General features: G+C 41.2%; 1 protein-coding gene across 1 annotated transcript; it reads left to right on the forward strand.

Moving 5' to 3' along the window:
* Positions 1 to 2065: 2065 nt before the first annotated feature.
* Positions 2066 to 18379, forward strand: BAG2 (BAG cochaperone 2). The gene is made up of 3 exons (XM_080807268.1): positions 2066 to 2523; positions 14745 to 14854; positions 16912 to 18379. Exons 1-3 carry the CDS (start codon positions 2411 to 2413, stop codon positions 17322 to 17324), a joined length of 636 nt encoding a protein of 211 aa, XP_080663394.1. The 5' UTR covers positions 2066 to 2410; the 3' UTR covers positions 17325 to 18379.
* Positions 18380 to 19120: the final 741 nt, after the last annotated feature.

The following is a 19120-nucleotide window of genomic DNA, read 5'->3' on the forward strand; positions in this document are numbered from 1 at the left end:
GATCTTGCTCAATAGTGAGGAGCAGAGAAAGGATGATCCAAAAAGAAGAGGGGTGAAGCAGATGTGGGAAAGAGAAATCAACACCTCTTTGCTAGAGGTCCCTCACACATGTGTGATATACACTGATGTTCTGTTAAGCTTTTGTGGTGTGTATGGTAGAGAGTAAATGAAGTTTTTTATGTGACACTAAAGGGATATTTCATCATGACCCTTAAAAAAACAATAATTGGGTTGTTTACTGTTTTCATTAATAATTGTCACTGATTGTACTTCTACTTGTTAAGCAATTAAAAATCATTTTAAAATTACTTCATAATTTGAATTTAATTTAGACACTAAGAGAGGTAATCAGTGGATGATATTACAGAAAGTTAAATGGATTATTATCAAAAGTAAATGTTTCCAACATTGATAAAGATGTATATCTTTTCATTACATCATTCATTTATTCATTCATTCACTCCTCACAAAGTATTTATTGAGTACTTAACCATGTGCCAGTGACTGTTCTAAGCACTGGGGATATACCAGTGAGCAAAGCAAAGCTCACACTCCTTTACGGAACACATGACAGGGCTCGGAGAGAGGGTTGGATAGAGTCTTATCCACTATTATAAGTATATCCAATGTTGGTAACTAATGTAGGCAAATAGAGAAGGGAAAGATTGTGTTTCTGAGACTGAGTGGTGTGATCTGGCTTTTTTGGAAGGATTATCTGTAGTTACTATATTGAGAACATATGCACCAGAGGCAAGAGTAGAAGGAGAAAGACCAGATAGGAAGGTGTTGCAGTAGCCAGGTGAAAATTGATGGTGTTGGGACCAGAGTGTTAACAGCGGAACTGGGGAGAAGAATCCTAGTATATTTTAAAAGTAGAGCTGAGGGGATTTACTTATGGGTAGCATCTATAGGACTGGAGAGAGAAAAAGAGTCCAGGATGATTCTAAAAGTACATGATAGACTTTCAAACCATTCACAACATGTCTTTGGATTCCAAGTCTGTGTCGTGATGACGACAAAATATATTTAATGAGGTCAAATAATCCCCTACAAAAATAGTTTATTAGTATGTAGATTAAGTTCAGAGGGAACTGGAATCCAAATTCATCTCTGTTCAAGTATTTAAATGGCTTTGATCTCAGATTAAAGGTTATGATTCAGCTTTAAACTGTTATTATCTGTCATTTTATGTGCCCTGTACATTCTCATCCCTGCACTGTGAGGCGCATGGCTATAATGATATGAGAGCAAAGCACAAGTTTGTAAGTATCTAAATCTGTACTCCCAATCCTGTACCGCTTTTACTGACCTTTATATTATCTGCCCTAGTGACTTGCCGCATGTTTTTTAATTAACAGGAGATTTAAATAAATTGGGTGTGAAAGAGAAAGGATAGCTTTCCTTCCCCTGTAAGCTTCAGTGGTGGTGTCCAGGCTTTCATTATTTCCACCTCAGGAAAGGGGCTGGCAACAAGACAGGATCAGGCAAGTACAGACTGCAAGGAGCTGTACTTGAATGTCATCTGTGCCATAAAGGAAACTTTTCTCCCCCATCAACAGATTTTTAATGCTTTTGGTTTTGCCGTGGATTATGGGCGCTGGGAGAAAATAAGTGAAGTCGTCACTGAGTAATAACCACAGCCTACCGGGGCACCTGGGTGGCTCAGTGGGTTAAAGCCTCTGCCTTCTGCTCAGGTCATGATCTCGGGGTCCTGGAATCGAGCCCCGCATGGGGCTCTGCTCTGCGGGGAGCCTGCTTCCCTCTCTCTCTGCCTGCCTCTCTGCCTACTTGTGATCTCTCTGCCAAATTAAGAAAATAAATAAATAGATAAATAACCATGGACTACCGTTAGGTACCTTCGTGTATGGGGAGCTGGCTATATTCAGGCTGCAGAGTCGAGGGCTCACAGGGGTAGGGGGCTGTTCTGCCCGAGAGGGGGCGGGGGGGGCGGGTGGGCGGGGGGGGCGGTAGATGGTCTCCGCTGGGCACTGGGTTGGTCCAGAGTCGGGAGACCAAGGTCCAGCGATCACATTAGGTCCTCACCTTCCCGCGTCCACCCCTCCAGGTACCTCGGAGGCCGCCAGGCTTTTCTCCTCTGGCCCTGGGGCCCCTGGCGGTCCATCCGCGAGGCCCAGCAGCCAGCAAGCACCCTGCCGCAGCCGCAGCCGCAGCTGCTCCCTGCCAGGCACCGTAGCCCCGAGCCCGGCGGGCGGCGCGCCTGCCCTTGTTTGGCCACGCGGCGGCGGCGGCGGCGGTTGTGTCGGCGCGTCCTCCCGGGCCGCCCTCCGCGGGCGTCAGAGGGAGGCGGGCGCCCCGCGCGGTGACGGCGACGCCTGCAGCCGCCGGACTCTCCACTCTCCGCCGCCGGAGAGGCCGGTGACCTCTTGGCTGCCCCGCCTAGGAGGCTCAGATGGCTCAGGCGAAGATCAACGCGAAAGCCAACGAGGGGCGCTTCTGCCGCTCCTCCTCCATGGCCGACCGCTCCAGCCGCCTGCTGGAGAGCCTGGACCAGCTGGAGCTCAGGTGAGCGGTTCGCGGGCGGAGGCCGTGCGCGACGGGCCGGCCCGGCACGGTCCCCGGGGGGCTGCAGCCGAAGAAGTTGCTTGCCGGAGATTTCTTCTCCACGGAGGTGGTGCGGTTTTGTCTGGCTGTGGGTGGATTTTCCTCTCCGACCGAGAGAAAGCGCATTCGATTTAAACAAAAACCTGTGAGCGTATTATTGGTGGCCACATTCTCTCTACTAGACTTGAGCGTTTGGGAACGGAGAAAAATCAGAGAAGGTAAAAGTTACGGTGACGTTATTTGAGGTTAGAGACTGTGACACTCCGGGTCTGCAGAACTTCTAGAATTTTCTGAGTGCCAGAATGTGGTCTTCCCAAAGGGGTTCTGTTTTTGGTTGTTGTTGTTGTTGTTGTTTTCCCCCCTCTTCCTATTAGGCATTTTTAAGAGCGCCAGCAATTTAGTGGTCCTCGAGGTGAGTGGTAAGTTTCCTCAAAACAGCGGAGCAAAAAAACAAATCCAGGATTCCTCCGATAGCAAGGATTAGGGACGAGTAGGACAGATGGAGGGACTGCGGCGTGAACGGTGGCTGGGTGCTTGGTGCAATAAGACCCTGCAGCTTCCATTTTCCCCTAAAACCCGGCATGCTGTATTAACCCATTCCGTTAGTTTCTCAGTATTTACTGTGTACCTCCTTCCATAGAAGACACCTTCTTGAAAGTGCTAGTCACTGGCCTGAAAGCGTAAGATAGGCAGGTTTTTTTCCCCTCTTTACTGGATAAGATTTTATTAAATAATATATAGTGTTATGGTTGTATGCAGTTTTTAAATAGTGTATAGTAAATTTTAGAAATACTTGTTTCCCTTAACAGCGTATGAAAACTTTTATATACTCCCTGTAAATGTATCACCAAAGTTACTGTGTAGATTGTGTGCAGCTGTAGTTAAATGAAAATCTTACTAAGGCCCCACAACCCCCTGAAACTACAGCAGGTTTTTTTTTCCCCCACAGTTTTCACCAGGTTCTGGGTGAGCAAAGAAATACATAAGCCAAAAATTTTAAGAGTGCATGTATGTCTTTATCTCCCTCAATTTATATACCAAAACAAGTAGAGGTGTTTATTTGCCAGGAAAGTGCCTAAAGAACCACAGCGTATCTCAGCAGTTGAGGCATTTATTATTATTACCCTGAGAAAAGAGTCAGAAGATGAGAAATTCTCCAGGCACCATGATTTCATGGATGATAGAGAAACCTGAGCCAAAACCACATTCTAGGGTTCTGCTCAGAATGAGACAGATGGAACAAGAGAAAAGTAATGCTTCCCCATGGTTGAGCTTGATGCATTACTCCCCAGAGAAAGTGCAACAAGACTGAAGATCAGTAGTGTCCCTCTGACGAATATTTCTTTTTATGTAGCAGCATTCCAAGTAAGTCACACATCTCCCCAGATATTTCGAACTTTGAGGGTGTGTTCTCAACCATTTCGGGGCTCTTTCCCCGCTAATCAGGAAAGATTTTTTTCTGAAAGGAATGAGGAGGACAGTGCCCCTCCCTTCTTCAAGCTGAGTCATTCTCAAACTTGAATTAACACCTCATGTGTGGTAGGTACAAAGACAGTCAGGTACTCATCTTTAAAAAGAAACCCTCTGGTTTGAGTATTCGTATATTCTAATGTTTGCTTAACGTGACGTGAATTGATTACTGTATACGAGTGATTAAATTGTAAGTTGCTTAATTAACCCTTGAGCTGAGGAGGAAAGACTGATTAAAGTGTGCTAATTACTGATTTTAAAGACTTCTCTAGTAATTTTAGACTTCTGTAAGCTTTGTTCCTTCCTTTGAAAAAAAGAGTGATACAAATCAAAAGAAGTGTTTTAGAACATAGTAAAAATAAAGAAAAATGCTAATGATGATCCATTAAAGTTCCTTTGAAACCACATGGGCAGCATCACAGAGCACCACATTGTTAAAAACTAGCATCATGCCTAGAAGATTTATTTGTAAAAGAAACATCTATGTAATTTTGCTCTAATAGTTTAATTTCATATTAAGGATGACCACTAAAGCAGTGATTTAGGTAGAATAAAACACTGTAGTTTAATACTTAAAAGTTTACATGTAGTTCCCCAACCATATTAATTTTGTCAACTGGGGTAGAACTCCTTCCATATGAAACTGAAGACAGAATTATGCTAAATGCTTTATGACCTAGAGTATGAACTACGGGTGTACGTGATTTTTAAATGCTTTAAAATGTTAAGCAGCATTCTATGTGTCGTTGAAGGAATCCCGTTTGTTTCTAATACTTTTCTCTTTCTTGACTCCACCTCATCTGCTTTCTTGTTTCCTCCTAAAAAGGTGATTCCTTTCTCTCCCAGTTTTTTTTTTTTTTTTAAGATTTTATTTTTATTTGAGAGAGCGAGAAAGTGGAGTGGGGGAGGGTGGGAGTAGGAGGAGCAGAGAGGAGTGAGAGGAAGGGGAAAGATTCTCAAGCCCACTCAGCACTGAACCCCATATGGGGCTCAATCTCACAACACTGAGACCATCACCTGAACCAAAACCAAGAGTCAGACCCTTAACTGACTGAGCCACCCAGGCACCCCTCTTTCCCAGTTTTTTGACCAATTCTAAATGGTGTCCGATTTTCGCATTCATCAGTGGCTCAAGACACCTTGCTTTTACTGTTAGTTTTTTAACCATTACCATAATTTATAAATAATACATGCTAACATTGATTGATTAAATGAGCACTGATTCTTCACCATGCCCCATTCCTTTGTGAAAGTTACTATCACCTTCATTCTCCAAATGGGAAATTGAGGCATAGAAAGTTAAATGACTTGTCCAAGATCCCCCAGCCTAGAACCCAGGAAGACTGGCTGTACTGCTTAATACATTACACATATATTCTCTTAAAGTTAGATGTGTCTTATTGTTACCAAGGTTTGCCTCTTGGTGGGTGTCAAGCCAAAAGACACAGCCAAACCAAAGAACAGGAAAAAGAAGGGTTTTACTTGAAACAAGTAAAGGAGAACATGGGGCAATTGTTCCCAAAGAAGCATCTCCCAGAACGACAAAAATGGGGAAGTTTTAACTGAGGGTGCATACATATTCATGAAGATGCTTACACAGTGGGGAATACAGCATGGAACTGGGGTGACTAAGTCCAAGCCAAAGTCATGAGGGCCGGGAAGGGTCAGCATCATCAGTTCTCTGGCTCCAGTTGGTCTGGTATCTGAGTGCTCAAAGCGGTTTAAAACGTACAGAGATAATCAGAGTGTGTATCAAGTAGTCTGTCTTCACTTCTGAATATGATGAGGCGATACTCTGGTTTCTCTTCAGATCGCATAAATCTTTCGCCTTTTGAATATGATGAGGCTGTCTTCTGGCCTTGTGGTGACTGTTCTCATTCTTTCACAAAATGGCTGGGGGCCTAAAATGATTCTTCTTATGTCAAGAAAGCTATTTGTATCTTTCTTTACCCAGGGATCCCCAACTCTTCCTGCTTATAGTATTTCAAAATGTAGGAATCATATATGGAAGAATGTATGATTTTACTGGAAGATGTGAAATTTCCATTTATTTATTTATTTACTTTATTTTTTTAAAGATTTTACTTTTGAGTAATCTCTACAGCCAACATAACGCTTAAACTTAAAACCCAAGAGTCACATGCTCCCACCATCTAAGCCAGCCAGGTGCCCCCAAAATTCCATTTAAATTGGTTCTCAAATTCAGTAAATATCAAACACCTACTGAGTGCCAAGTACTGAATGGCTCCTAGAAGGCTCTGGATGGTAACGAACATGTTTGGGAGATGGGTTGTGAAGGATGGCTGAGGGGAAGATGATAGGATCGGGAGATTGATTGTTCACCAATTTCCCCAAACTGGTCATATTGTAGCTCCTTCCCCCTGCCATCAGCCATCTGCTGTGACTTCCTCAGCAGCCAGGGAATGAAGGGTTGGGGCAGGGAGTGACATGGATCATTTGGCCAAAAGTTTCCTGTTGCTTAAAGTTTCTTAGGGTGTGCCAGTGTCTCAGGAGTCACAAAACAAGTAGCATCATAGTTAATATTGAGCAACAGCCTATAATTTAAAAGACCATTTCTCATATACATTGTCATTTGAACCTTACAAAATCCTTTGAGGTAGGGGAGGGCACATGTATGTTATCTCTTTAGAAATGAAGGAACTGAGGTCCAGAGGGATTGCGTGGCCTGCCTAAGGCCACAGTAGTGATGAGTAGCTCCTAACACCAGTCCCATTAAACACCAGCTCCGTTTTTATATTAAAGGGTCTCAGTGGGGAATGTATTTTAATATTTTGCTGATGATTAGGAAGACTTATTCAAAAATCTTATATTGCCTGGGGCACCTGGGTGGCTCATTGGGTTAAGCCTCTGCCTTCGGCTCAGGTCATGATCGCAGGGTCCTGGGATCAAGTCGCACATCAGGCTCTCTGCTCGGCAGGGAGCCTGCTTCCTCCTCTCTCTCTGCCTGCCTCTCTGCCTTCTTGTGATCTCTGTCTGTCAAATAAATAAAATCTAAAAAAAAAAATCTTATATTGCCTAGAATATAAGTGATCGTTGTAACATTCTTTAGATACAAGGGTATTTTTTTTTTAAAGATTTATTTATTTATGAGAGAGAAAGCACAGAGGGAGGGGCAGAGGGAGAAAGAGAGAGAATCCTGAAGACTAGAAGGCTCCCCTCTGAGTGCAGAGCCTGATATAGGTCTCAGTCTCAGGACTCTGAGATCATGACCTGAGCCAAAATCTAGAGTCAGGCACTCAATGAGCTGAGCCACCCAGGAATCCCACGAGAGGTTTTTTTGTTTTTTTTTTTTTTTTACTTTAATTCTTTATTTTAATTCCAATATAGTTAACATCTGGTGTTATATTAGTTTCAGGTGTACAGTGTAGTGATTCAGCAATTATATGTATTACTCAGTGCTCATCAAGATAAGTGTGTTCTTGGGGTATCTGGCTGACTCAGTAGAGCATGTGACTCATGATGTTGGGGTTGTAAGTTCTAGCCCCATATTGGGTGTAGCGATCACTTTAAAATCTTTAAAAAAAAAAAAAAAAGTAAGTGTATTCTTAATCCCCTTCACCTATTTCACCCATCCCCCTACATTCCTCCCCTCTAGTAACTGCCCATTTATTCTCTATAATTAAGTCTGTTTTTTTGGTTTGTCTCTTTTCTCCCCATTTTGTTCATTTGTTTTGTTTCTTTAAAATGCCATATGTGAGTGAAACCATATGTAATTTATCTTTCTCTGACTGACTAATGTTGCTTAGCCTTATACTCTCAAGCTTCATCCATGTTGTTGCAAATGGCAAAATTTCATTCTTTTTTATGGCTGAATAATATTCTGTGTATCAATGGACACTTGGGCTGCTTCCATAATAATTCTGCAATAATCATAAAGGTACATATATCCTTTCTAATTTGTGTTTTTATATTCTTTGGGTATTATAGGGTGGTTCAATTTTTATTTTTAAGTAATCTCTACACCCAGCATGGGGCTCAAACCCACAAACCCAAGATCAAGTGTTACACAGTCCACCAACTGAGCCATCCAGGTGCCCCCATTTTTAATTTTTTGAGGAAGCTCCATACTGTTTTCCATAGTGGCTACACCAGTTTGCATTTCCACCAACAGAGCATTGAGGGTTCCTTTTTTTTTTTTTCCTCATCCTCGCCAACTCTTTTTTCTTGGGTATAAAAATATTAAATACGAGGTGGGACTATGATTTTTAGAATTTGTTTTAGAAGTTATTTTTTGGGGGGGTCCCTGTAAACAGTTGGTTAAGCATCTGACTCTAAATTTCAGCTTAGGTGTTCATCTTAGGGTCATGAGTTCAAGTTCCATACTGGGTGTGGAGCCTACTTTAAAAAAAGAAAAAAAGAATTTTTTTTTTTTTTTCAGATAAATTCATGATAGGAGCATTTGCCTGTTCCCTTCCTTTTTATGAAAGTACAGATTCTTGTTATTTATAAGCCTGAGTTTGTAATGCTAAGTGTGTCATAAATACCACAAAGCTGTTTGCCAGCACCAATTGTAGACACACCACACGTGTCAACTCATAAATATAATTGTTTTAGTCAGTGCTGTTAGTCATTGTGTTAAACTCTTTTTTTTTTTAAGATTTTATTTATTTATTTGACAGACAGAGAGAGAGAGAGAGAGATCAAAAGTAGGCAGAGAGGCAGGCAGAGGTGAAGGGGGGGGGGAAAGCAGGCCCCCTGCTGAGCAGAGAGCCCCCTGCAGGGCTTGATCCTGGGACCCTGAGATCATGACCTGAGCCAAAGGCAGAGGCTTAACCCAGTGAGCCACCCAGGCACCCCGTTGTGTTATACTCTTAACCTGCTTTCCTTCAGTCACAAACCACCCTTTCATTATCCCTTTTTCCTAAGTGAGGAAATTGAGGCAATGAGAACTTAACTGCTCAAGATTACAAAGCCTATGAGTGGCAGAGCTAGTTTGAACAGCATGATGGAAAAGTCATCACAGCTTCACTGCCTGCTGTTAGTTGATGGATCCACAGTAGCCTCCATCTGGTGAAGTTGCTCTCGGGCCTCTACTTCTCTCAACAAATGTGTCCTTTTTTTTTTTTTTTTTAAGATTTTATTTATCTATTTGACAGACAGAGATCACAAGTAGGCAAAGAGGCAGGCAGAGAGAGGAGGAAGCAGGCTCCCTGCTGAGCAAAGAGACTGATGCAGGGCTCAATCCCAGGACCCTGAGATCATGACCTGAGCCGAAGGCAGAGGCTTAACCCACTGAGCTACCCAGGTGCCCCAACAATGTGTCCTTTTGATTGCTAGGCTGCAGAGACTTGTGAGGTGTGGGAGACCCAAAGACTAGCTGAGAATGTGTACACTTCACTTTTGCCCTCATAAGAATTTTCTGACTAAAATTTCTTTTTGTCAAAGCCGGCTTCATTGCAGTTGCAGGCATAGAGTTTTCCAGGAGTACAACTCAGGCCAGCCTTGTTATGAGGAGAAGTACTTAACCAATTTTGGAAATGTAGCTCTTCTAGGATCAGTTAGTAAAAACATAACCACCCTTCTCTGCCAAGAGAATTGTTGTCAAATGAGGTGTTAAAAAAACATGAAGGCTAAGGTGAGGTTGTCCAACCTTGTCTAACCAGAGTTCCAGAAGAAAATAATAGAATGGAGGACAGGAAATATTCGAAGATACTATGGTTAACAATTTTCTAGAACTAAATGGAAAGGTTGTAGACAGATTTATATGTGAGATGAATTTAAAGATCTCAGTGGCTGAGAAACAGTACAGATATTACTGAAATAAACTAAGTAGAGATCTAGGTTCAGCTAGAGGTAACAGCAAATGTCAATGGTGCCAAAAAAACAAACAAACCCTTGAAATCTTTACATTCTGAAGAATGGCATTTTATCTTTGCTATGAGATGAAAAAGGTATACATAAAAACGTATATGAGAAGTTCCATAAAAGATGAAATCTGTTTTTCACAGGGAAAATGCCCTGGCAATTTCTAGTATTGGCGGGGGGGACTAAAAGACTCAAAATTTCCATCTAATGAGTTCTGTATTTGGCCTCATTTAATGGCAAAATATCTTCCTTCTATGATACTTATTTTTTTCCCTAGAGTGTCCCCTTTTAAACCATTTTCTTGTTAACAACTCCCTGAACTTGCTGTTACAACATGTTGTAAATGAAGCCTTCCTTTTTTGAATAATATTAGATTCTCTATCATTGTACATTTGAGTACAAACTCCAATGAGTCTTGAAAAATTCATCTCTTCTTTCAGCATCCTCTCATTTACCAATCACATGATTCATCTGTGTCATTTAAACACTAGAGTCATGGTTTGTGTTTTTAGCATAAATATTTCATATTAGTGCCAACTCAGTCTCTCTCTGAGTTGTACTGGGCCCTAGTTTCTCTGTCTGAGAGTTTGCTAATGTGAAATGTGTAAGCACGTAATGGATGGTGCTGGAAGTGGGCCTGCTGTTGTATTATTGCTATTTTACGGAAGACAGTTCTGGGTGGCTCAGTCATCAGGCGTCTGCCTTCAGCTCGGGTCTTGGTCCCAGGGTCCTGGGATGGAGCCCCGCGTCAGGCTCCCTGTTCTCCAGGGAGTCTACTTCTCCCTCAACCCCACTCCCCCCACTTATGTTCTCTCTCTCTCAGTTGCTGTGTCTCTTTCTGTCAAATGAATAGATAAAATCTTTAAAAAAAAAAAAAAAGACCTTTTTATTGTGTTTTCCAGCCACATTTGTCATGTAAGAATCTTACCAGCTCTTTGCTTTTACTAGCCCTTATAGACACAAAGTTCAACATATATTTAGTATCTTGATGAACAGAGAGACCCTGTGACTTTGTGGACTCTCAGTACTGTTTTGGGGTATAACAGGTGGATGGCTGTTGGGGAAAAGGCAGATGTGTGGTTGGGGTGGGTAGGGACGCCTTAAATGGAATGGACAGGTGCTCAAACATTAGTGAAGTTGCTCCTTCCGTGCCCACTTACAGCAGCAGTCAGGATTAGATCTTCCATGATCTCATGTTTCTAAGGCCATCTCAACACTGAGAATAAGTCTGTCACTGTTCATTTTGCAAAAGTTGGCAACTTACATACGGGGTAACGTATAACAAGAAGTGCCCTGAAAACAAAGCACTTTAAAGATACAGGATTTTCTTTTCTCTTGCTCTCATGATTCCACAGACTTTTCTTTTTTTTTTTTTTTTTAAAGCACTTTATTTTTATTTTTTTTAAAGATTTTATTTATTTATTTAACAGACAGATCACAAGTAGGCAGAGAGGCAGGCAGAGAGAGAAGGGAGGAAGCAGACTCCCTGCTGAGCAGAGAGCCCGACTCGGGGCTCGATCCCAGGATGCTGGGATCATGACCTGAGCCGAAGGCAGTGGCTTTAACCCACTGAGCCACCCAGGCGCCCCGAGACTTTTCTTTAGTGACTGGGCGTGTTCATGTGAATGTGTAGTAAGTGCATGTGTGTTTACACTTCGGGGAATTAGGGAAAGTAGTGTTTCTATAGTTTGATATGGGCTTTATACCAAAAACCTACAGAGGTGTTTCCTTTAAATTCAGGAAAAGAAAAAGATGTTCTCTGTCATCACCACTGTTTAATAAAGTAAGAGGGCTTTAGTCAATAATACAAAGAAAGAGATTAAAACTCTCATTTTGTATAGATGATACAATCATCAATCTAGAAGAATCAGGGGCATCTGGGTGGGGGTTAAACATCTGCCTTCAGCTCGGGTCATGATCCCAGGGTCTGGGATGGAGTTCCACATTGGTCTCCTTACTCAGCGGGGAGCCTGCTTCTCCCTCTGCCTGTTGCTCCCCCTGTTTGTGTGCTTGTGCTGTCTCTCTGACAAATAAATAAATAAAATCTTAAAAAAAAAATCTAGAAGAATCAGAATCAAAAGACAAATCATTAAAGTTAATAAATAAATCCATTACTAGTTACAAGATGAACCTTACAGAAATAGCATTTCTCTAACCAGCAATAACCAGCAAGAAATTATAATTTAAAATATATTATTCATGGGGCACCTGGCTGACAGTCTGAAGAGCATGTGACTTTTGATCTTGGGGTCATGAGTTTGAGCCCCATATTGGGTATAGAGATTACTTTTAAAAAACATTTAAAAAAATAATAAATGTATTATTTACAAGAACAATCTCCACAAACAATCAAAGCACTCAAAAGAGTCCACAAATACTACTCTTAAGAATACTTCAAACTCTAATAAAGAATATAGAAGATAATCTGAATATACAGAGAGACATTATCATGCCCTTGAATAGAATGACAATATTCTAAAGATGCCAGATTTACCCCATTTCTTTGACAAACCCAATAAACTTACTCGGGAGTTAATATGGAGAATTAAAAGTCTAAATAGCTAAGTTATCTTTAAAGAAGATTTGAGGGCTGGTTCTACCAATATTAAGGCATATTACAAGGCTACTGCTATTTTTTAAAAATGGGTGTTGTTGTAAGAAGAGTCAAATACACTAGTGGATAGAATAGAGATTTCAGAGCAGACAGTCTATAAATCATTGGAGGAAAGATGGATTTGGGGTGGATATAATGTTGGGGGAAAATGGTTCATTATTTGGAGAAAATAAAACAAAATCGTTACCTAAACACAAATAGGTGGATTCTAGATGGACTAAGACATAAATACGAGAAGGTAAAGCAATAAAGTTAATAGGAAGAAGGGTAGGAAAACACCTATGAGCTAGGATGGGAAAAACCTGAAGTAAAACTTCAAAAGCATAAACCGTAAGGCAAAAAAAAACCCAAGAAAAGATTAATCTGATCACTTCAAAGTAAGGATTATCTATTCAGTGAAGGCTATCCCGGACAAAATTCATATTTGATACGATGGAAGAAGATGATTATAATGTCTATAACTAACATGGGATTAATTCCTTGAGTAAACAAACCAACAAGAGGACAATAACCCCTGTTTGAAAAAGGGGAAAACAAAACAGGCAAAGGCTATGAACAGGTTAACAAGAATACGAAGAGACGTTCAAAATTATTAGTAATGAGGGGCACCTAGGTGGCTCAGTGTGTTAAGCCTCTGCCTTAGGCTCAGGTCTTAATCTCAGGGTCCTGGGATCGAGCCCCACATCAGGCTCTCTGCTCAGCGGGGAGCCTGCTTCCCCTTCTCTCTCTGCCTGCCTCTCTGCCTACTTGTGATCTCTCTCTCTCTGTCAAATAAACAAATAAAATCTTAAAAAAAATTATTAGTAATGAGAGGCAATGCAAATTAAGTATGAACATATCACTGTGTACTTTAGTAGACTGGCAACAAATAGAAAGTTGGAAAATGCTGAGTATCAGTAGGGCTGTAGGGACACAGGGATTCCTATGCTTTGCTGCTGGGAATATTGCGAAGGAGTTCAGGATAGGCCCTCCACCCCAAATGTGCCACTTTGGTGTGTAGGTTATTTAAAGCTGAAGGCACTTGAGAGCCTGCAGGCTCACAGGAAATTTCTGCCCCTTCCTTAACCACACAGAAGAATCTAAATTAGGGGTCTTTCCCAGAATAAAGGTTATAAGCAGAGATAAATTTTATCTGAGTGGCTCATCTGTGTGGCAGGGCAAACATCTAATTACCAAACATCTGCTCATCACCCTGTGAAGTGTAAGCCTAACCGTACCCTAAGTGTAACCCTAACCCGTACCCCCTTCTCCTTCATTCAAAATAACACATACTTCATTTTGCCTGTCTTTCGAATTTCCATGTCTATGTGGATTCCCCGTATGTATACTATTAAATTTTATTTTCTCCTGTTACTTTGTCTCGTATCTATTTGATTTGTAGTCCAGCTAAGGGGACTTTAAGGAGGAGGGTAAGAATGCTTGCTTCCCGACAATGGTGTAGTCTAGCCATTCTGGAAAGCCGTGGTAGCACTGAGTTAAATTGAGGGTGCACATACCGTGTGTCTTAGCACTTCTGCCCTGGGGTCTATTGTAAGGAGATTCTTTTTGAAGTCCTTAGGGGACATGTATTCGCTGAAGCATTTTTGTTTTGTTTTGTTTTGTTTTGTTTTTTTGTGGTGATGAAAAGTGAGGAGACAAAGTGAGCGTTTCCACTGGGAGAGCGGAGGTAAAATCAGGTGGATATACATGGAAGGCTATGCAGTAATCAGAAGTGACTGACTAGATCTTTAGCTAGGAAGCTGGATGGTTCCTAACAATATAATGCTGAGTGAAGAAAGAAACAATGAGATATAAATTGAAAATAGATGAAAACACAAATATAGATATTGTTAAGAAAAAATACAAAATAGAGAAACACTGAATAGAATGATTGCCATACGAGTGGGGAGGAAAGTGGGAGTGGGGTCGGGGGATTTAAAACAACAGAGGGGTGCCTGGGTGGCTCAGTGGGTTAAAGCCTCTGCCTTAGGCTCAGGTCATGATCTCAGGGTCCTGAGATCGAGCCCCACATCGGGCTCTCTGCTCTGTGGGGATCCTACTTCCCCCCTCTCTCTGCCTGCCTCTCTGCCTACTTGTGATGTGTCTGTCAAATAAATAAATAAATAAAAATCTTTAAAAAAATAAAATAAAACAACAGAATTTTTTTTTTAAATTTTAAAGAGGGATAAAGAATTTTTGGAAGTATTCCTAGTGATCTTTAAACTGTTGGAGCAAATGAGATGAGGAAAAGTAAACTTCCATGTGGTAACTTTTGTTTTCCCAATTCATATAGGGTGGAAGCTTTGAGAGAAGCAGCAACTGCTGTTGAGCAAGAGAAAGAAATCCTCCTGGAAATGATCCACAGCATCCAAAATAGCCAGGACATGAGGCAGATCAGCGACGGTGAGAGCGTTTCCACAGAAGGGAGCTCATCTTTTCCATTCCTTTATGGGGTTTAGGTCCGTTTTCGCTAACTTGAGGAATTTGTACAGTTGGCTTCAGCATTTCCCATGAGCGTGGACAGCAGCTGCAGCTGTCGGCTTATTACAGGAGCCACTTACCCAAAGGGCACCTTCTGGCCTGCCCCCTCCCTCAAGGGCATGGCTAGAAGTAGTCAAAAAGGCCTCCAAGCTCTGGGAGAGGTGGCCCCAAGCAGTAAAAGGCGTTGCCTTTGGTTCACATTCCTAACTTCAGTTCCTCAGAAGTTACTGGACTGTAGAAGCTATAAAAGCAGAGAAGACAAAAAGAGAGAGGTTGGGGTGTAATTTAAGGAGAGGAAGGAGAGAAAATGCGGAGGAAAGAAATTATGGGCCCAGTAAAACCCCATTAATATAAAAACATGCTATCATTTCTATATGAAAAGCATGACTCCCCATGGAGGAACAGGGCACTTGTGGTTTCCTCTCACTGGCAGTGTTCCTCCTAACCTGGTTGCTCCGGCGCCTCCCAAGACAAGCTGAGGGGCCAGCGGCTGGTGCCATGAGAGTGCCTTCTAACTCCAGGCCCTTAACTGTTAGACATACACAGCACCGTCCTGGCCAAAGAGTGATGAATTAGGAAGAGAGTTACAGAACCAGGACAAAGAGGAAGTTGCTGACTTTTTCATATAAATAGTGAAATGTGGATCCCTTTTCCCACATTGCCTCTCTGTGCTGGCCAAGACTTACACCACTGGCCTGCTTAAATTTCCCTGGCAAGGATGAAGTCAGTGCCTAATTCTGAGGCCAGCTGTTTATCCACTATCCTGGCTAAGTTTGCTCAGCCAAAATTGGGGCGTTGTGTTTGATTCACATGCAAAATATGCCACCCCAAAGTATGGCTCTTTGGCATAACAATTATTTCAAGCTGATTATTTTTGAGAAGCTGCAGACACAGGAGAAGCTCTGGAAACAGAGTAGAAGTTATTCTTTTATAAGGGAAGTTTAAATGTATAAAGGATATTTCCATTTGTAAATGTGCCTCCCTCTGTGTACCAGGAAGAGAAGGATGACTGTAAATCCAAGAAACTCTAATCTCTGCAGAGGGCACCTCCTGAATCTGCAAAACAACCTTAACCCTGGTTTATCTTGCTTTTCCCAGTAACCTCACTCAGGAGGGGAAGGCCTCCCTCAACGTCTTAGTCCTTAGCTGAACATGGTTTTTAGAAAGGTGGTGGCTTGGGCCATCCGTCTCAGGGAGGTGGGCCATCTCAGGGTCCCTGAAAATCTCCCATGTATATGTGAAATATACACATCCATAAGCTTCTGCTTTTCTTCTTGTTAATCTTTTTATTACAGGGTTTCTCAACCAAGAACTCAGAAAGGTACAGGGGAAATTATTTTTCCTCCCCTACATGCACCTCCTTACAAGACATCCATCGTGTCTGATATCTTCTCTAACCAGCACAAAACCCTGGTCAGGTGCACTATTCACTCTATGTTAAAACTTAAACTCCATCCCAGTTACAGATGCACACCTGCCCAAACTTTTTCAAATGTGACTACTAGAGAAGTCATCTGGTATCCCATGCATAAAGACTTAGGGAGGGGTCCCGGGTGGCTCAGTCAGTTAAGCATCCAACTCTTGATTTTGGCTCGGGTCACGATCTCAGGGTTGTGAGATCAGTCCCCATGTCAGGCTCACAGGCTGAACATGAAGCCTGCTTGAGATTCTCTCTCTCCCTCTGCTCCTCCCCTGCCTGCATGCAGGTGTGCATACTCCCTCTCCCCCGCTCTCTCTCTCTCTCGAAAAATAAAAATAAAAAAAGGAAGACCTTCAGGGAAAGGTATTCTGCAACCTCTCTCTGTAATATAATACGGTTCATCAGTTAATCTTATGTGATATAATTTTGACTTTTAACTTTAAAAATTTCATAGCCGAGGCACTTACAGAAAATAGCCACAAATAAATGCCTTTAGTGTTCTCAACATAGGTAAGTTTATGTCTCATATTGATGGCTGTTTCAAACTTTCTACGTTTAGGAGAAAGAGAAGAATTAAATCTGACGGCCAACCGTTTGATGGGACGAACCCTCACCGTTGAAGTTTCAGTAGAAACAATTAGGAACCCCCAGCAGCAAGAATCCCTAAAGCATGCCACCAGGATCATTGATGAGGTGGTCAGTAAGTTTCTGGATGATCTGGGAAATGCCAAGAGTCACTTGATGTCACTATACAGTGCGTGTTCATCCGAGGTGCCACCTGGGCCTGTTGACCAGAAGTTTCAGTCCATAGTAATCGGCTGTGCTCTTGAAGATCAGAAGAAAATTAAGAGAAGATTAGAGACTCTGCTTAGAAATATTGAAAACTCTGACAAGGCCATCAAGCTGTTAGAGCATTCCAAAGGAGCTGGTTCCAAAACTCTGCAACAAAATGCAGAAGGCAAATTTAATTAGTTTTGAAACAGAAGAGTACTCACAAATAATGACATGAAAATGATTAAACATTAGTTCTTTGTGTTAGGTGTAACATTTGATACCGATTGTTGTTTCACATGAGGAAAATACTCCAGTGTCATCAGTTTTGTGAATAACACAATTAAAACTAGAAATATTTTAATTATCTTTCTAGAAGTTTTTAGATTGAATTCTTGTCTTGTATTAGGCTCTAGCACCTAATATATATAATATATATTTTTTACTATACCGTGGATGAATATTTACTATATAGGAGAGAGTAACTGCGCAGCCAGGGCCAAAAGCATTCTTGTTCTTTCCTGGGCTTTGTCTGGCATGGAGACACTTGGGCACATGGGGCATTTGGTTAACTAGAAATTCTTGACCTTAAGCAGCACGCAAACTTACCACTCATCTACTATTAGCTAAGTAGTGTGTTCAGAAGGACAAAAGGAATCACAAAATAAGAATCTTTCCCAACATCATCCTTTTCATAAAGCACTTTTTTTGGACATCTTTATCAAGTTATTTTGAATTTCAGATTTATGCATCTGATAATATGAATATATTTCTTGACATATATGAAAACGTGACATAAAGTGTGAGAGAATTCACATCTGATGTTATCACTGTGAACAACTATATGTCCACTTCATCTTTTTCCAAATACATCATCTCTCTAAATTTTTAATCATTACAGAAGTACAATGTTATAACTTGCCTTTTTAAAAAAATGCTGCTATAAAGTCTATTTGTCAACTTTAAAACCTCTATTCTGTATAGTTGTATAATTTACTTCCCCACTCCCCTTACTAGACATTTAGGTTGTTTCCAGTTTGTTGCTTATTCCTACAACATATTTATATACGGAGACTTTTTTCCTTCTTTCTTTTGTTTTTGATTTTCTTTGTATAAATTCCCAGTAGTGGGATTTACAGGGTCAAAGGTTATATGCATTTTCATGGCCTGACATATATCCAAATTTTTTTGTATGAGAGTTACATCAATTTGTACTGTCTTTAGTAATTAAAATTAAAATGTAGCTGTTTCACTAGAAGCTTTCCAGAGTTGAGCATTATTTTTTCTAACATTAGATATGAAACACTTTAATTTTGTTGCATTTTATTTCCTAGCAAGATTGACCAATGTAGGGCCCCTGGGTGGCTCAGTTGGTTAAGCGACTGCCTTCGGCTCAGGTCATTTTCCCAGAGTCCTGGGATCCAGTCCCGCATCAGACTCCCAGCTCCATGGGGAGTCTGCTTCTCCCTCTGACCTTCTCCCCTCTCATGCTCTCTCTCACTGTCTCTCTCTCTCTCTCAAACAAATAAATAAAATCTTAAAAAAAAAAAAAAAAGATTGAACAATATATGGATTATTTTTCTATCTGTGATACATGAAGCAACTATAGAACACTTTTATTTGTTTGAAGTAACTAGTGCTGTTGATACACAGAAATCTTGACTGCTCCTCAAATACTACAAAAATGAATATATCAAATTCAGTCTTCATGAGAATGTAGGTATTCTTTCACACTGGGGGGAAGAAAAGTCAAGATCCAGATTGGCTTTATATATTTAGATCTCTCAATGCAAACAATATTGAGCTTCATTTTCTGGGCAAAAATGTCAAATTAGTCTCTCTTCATAAAAAGCAATTACAATCTGAGAACATTATGGTTTTGATTACCATTGCTAAGTCTGCCTCATCTAAATCTTTCCATTTCATGGGAAATAGTCATTCTCATTGATAACTGTGGCAAAGCCTCTTAATTTGTCTGTTGACTCTCATTTGCTATC

This window comes from Martes martes (genome assembly GCF_963455335.1).
Source record: "Martes martes genome assembly, chromosome: 6".
In the NCBI taxonomy this organism is placed as follows: Eukaryota; Metazoa; Chordata; class Mammalia; order Carnivora; family Mustelidae; genus Martes; species Martes martes.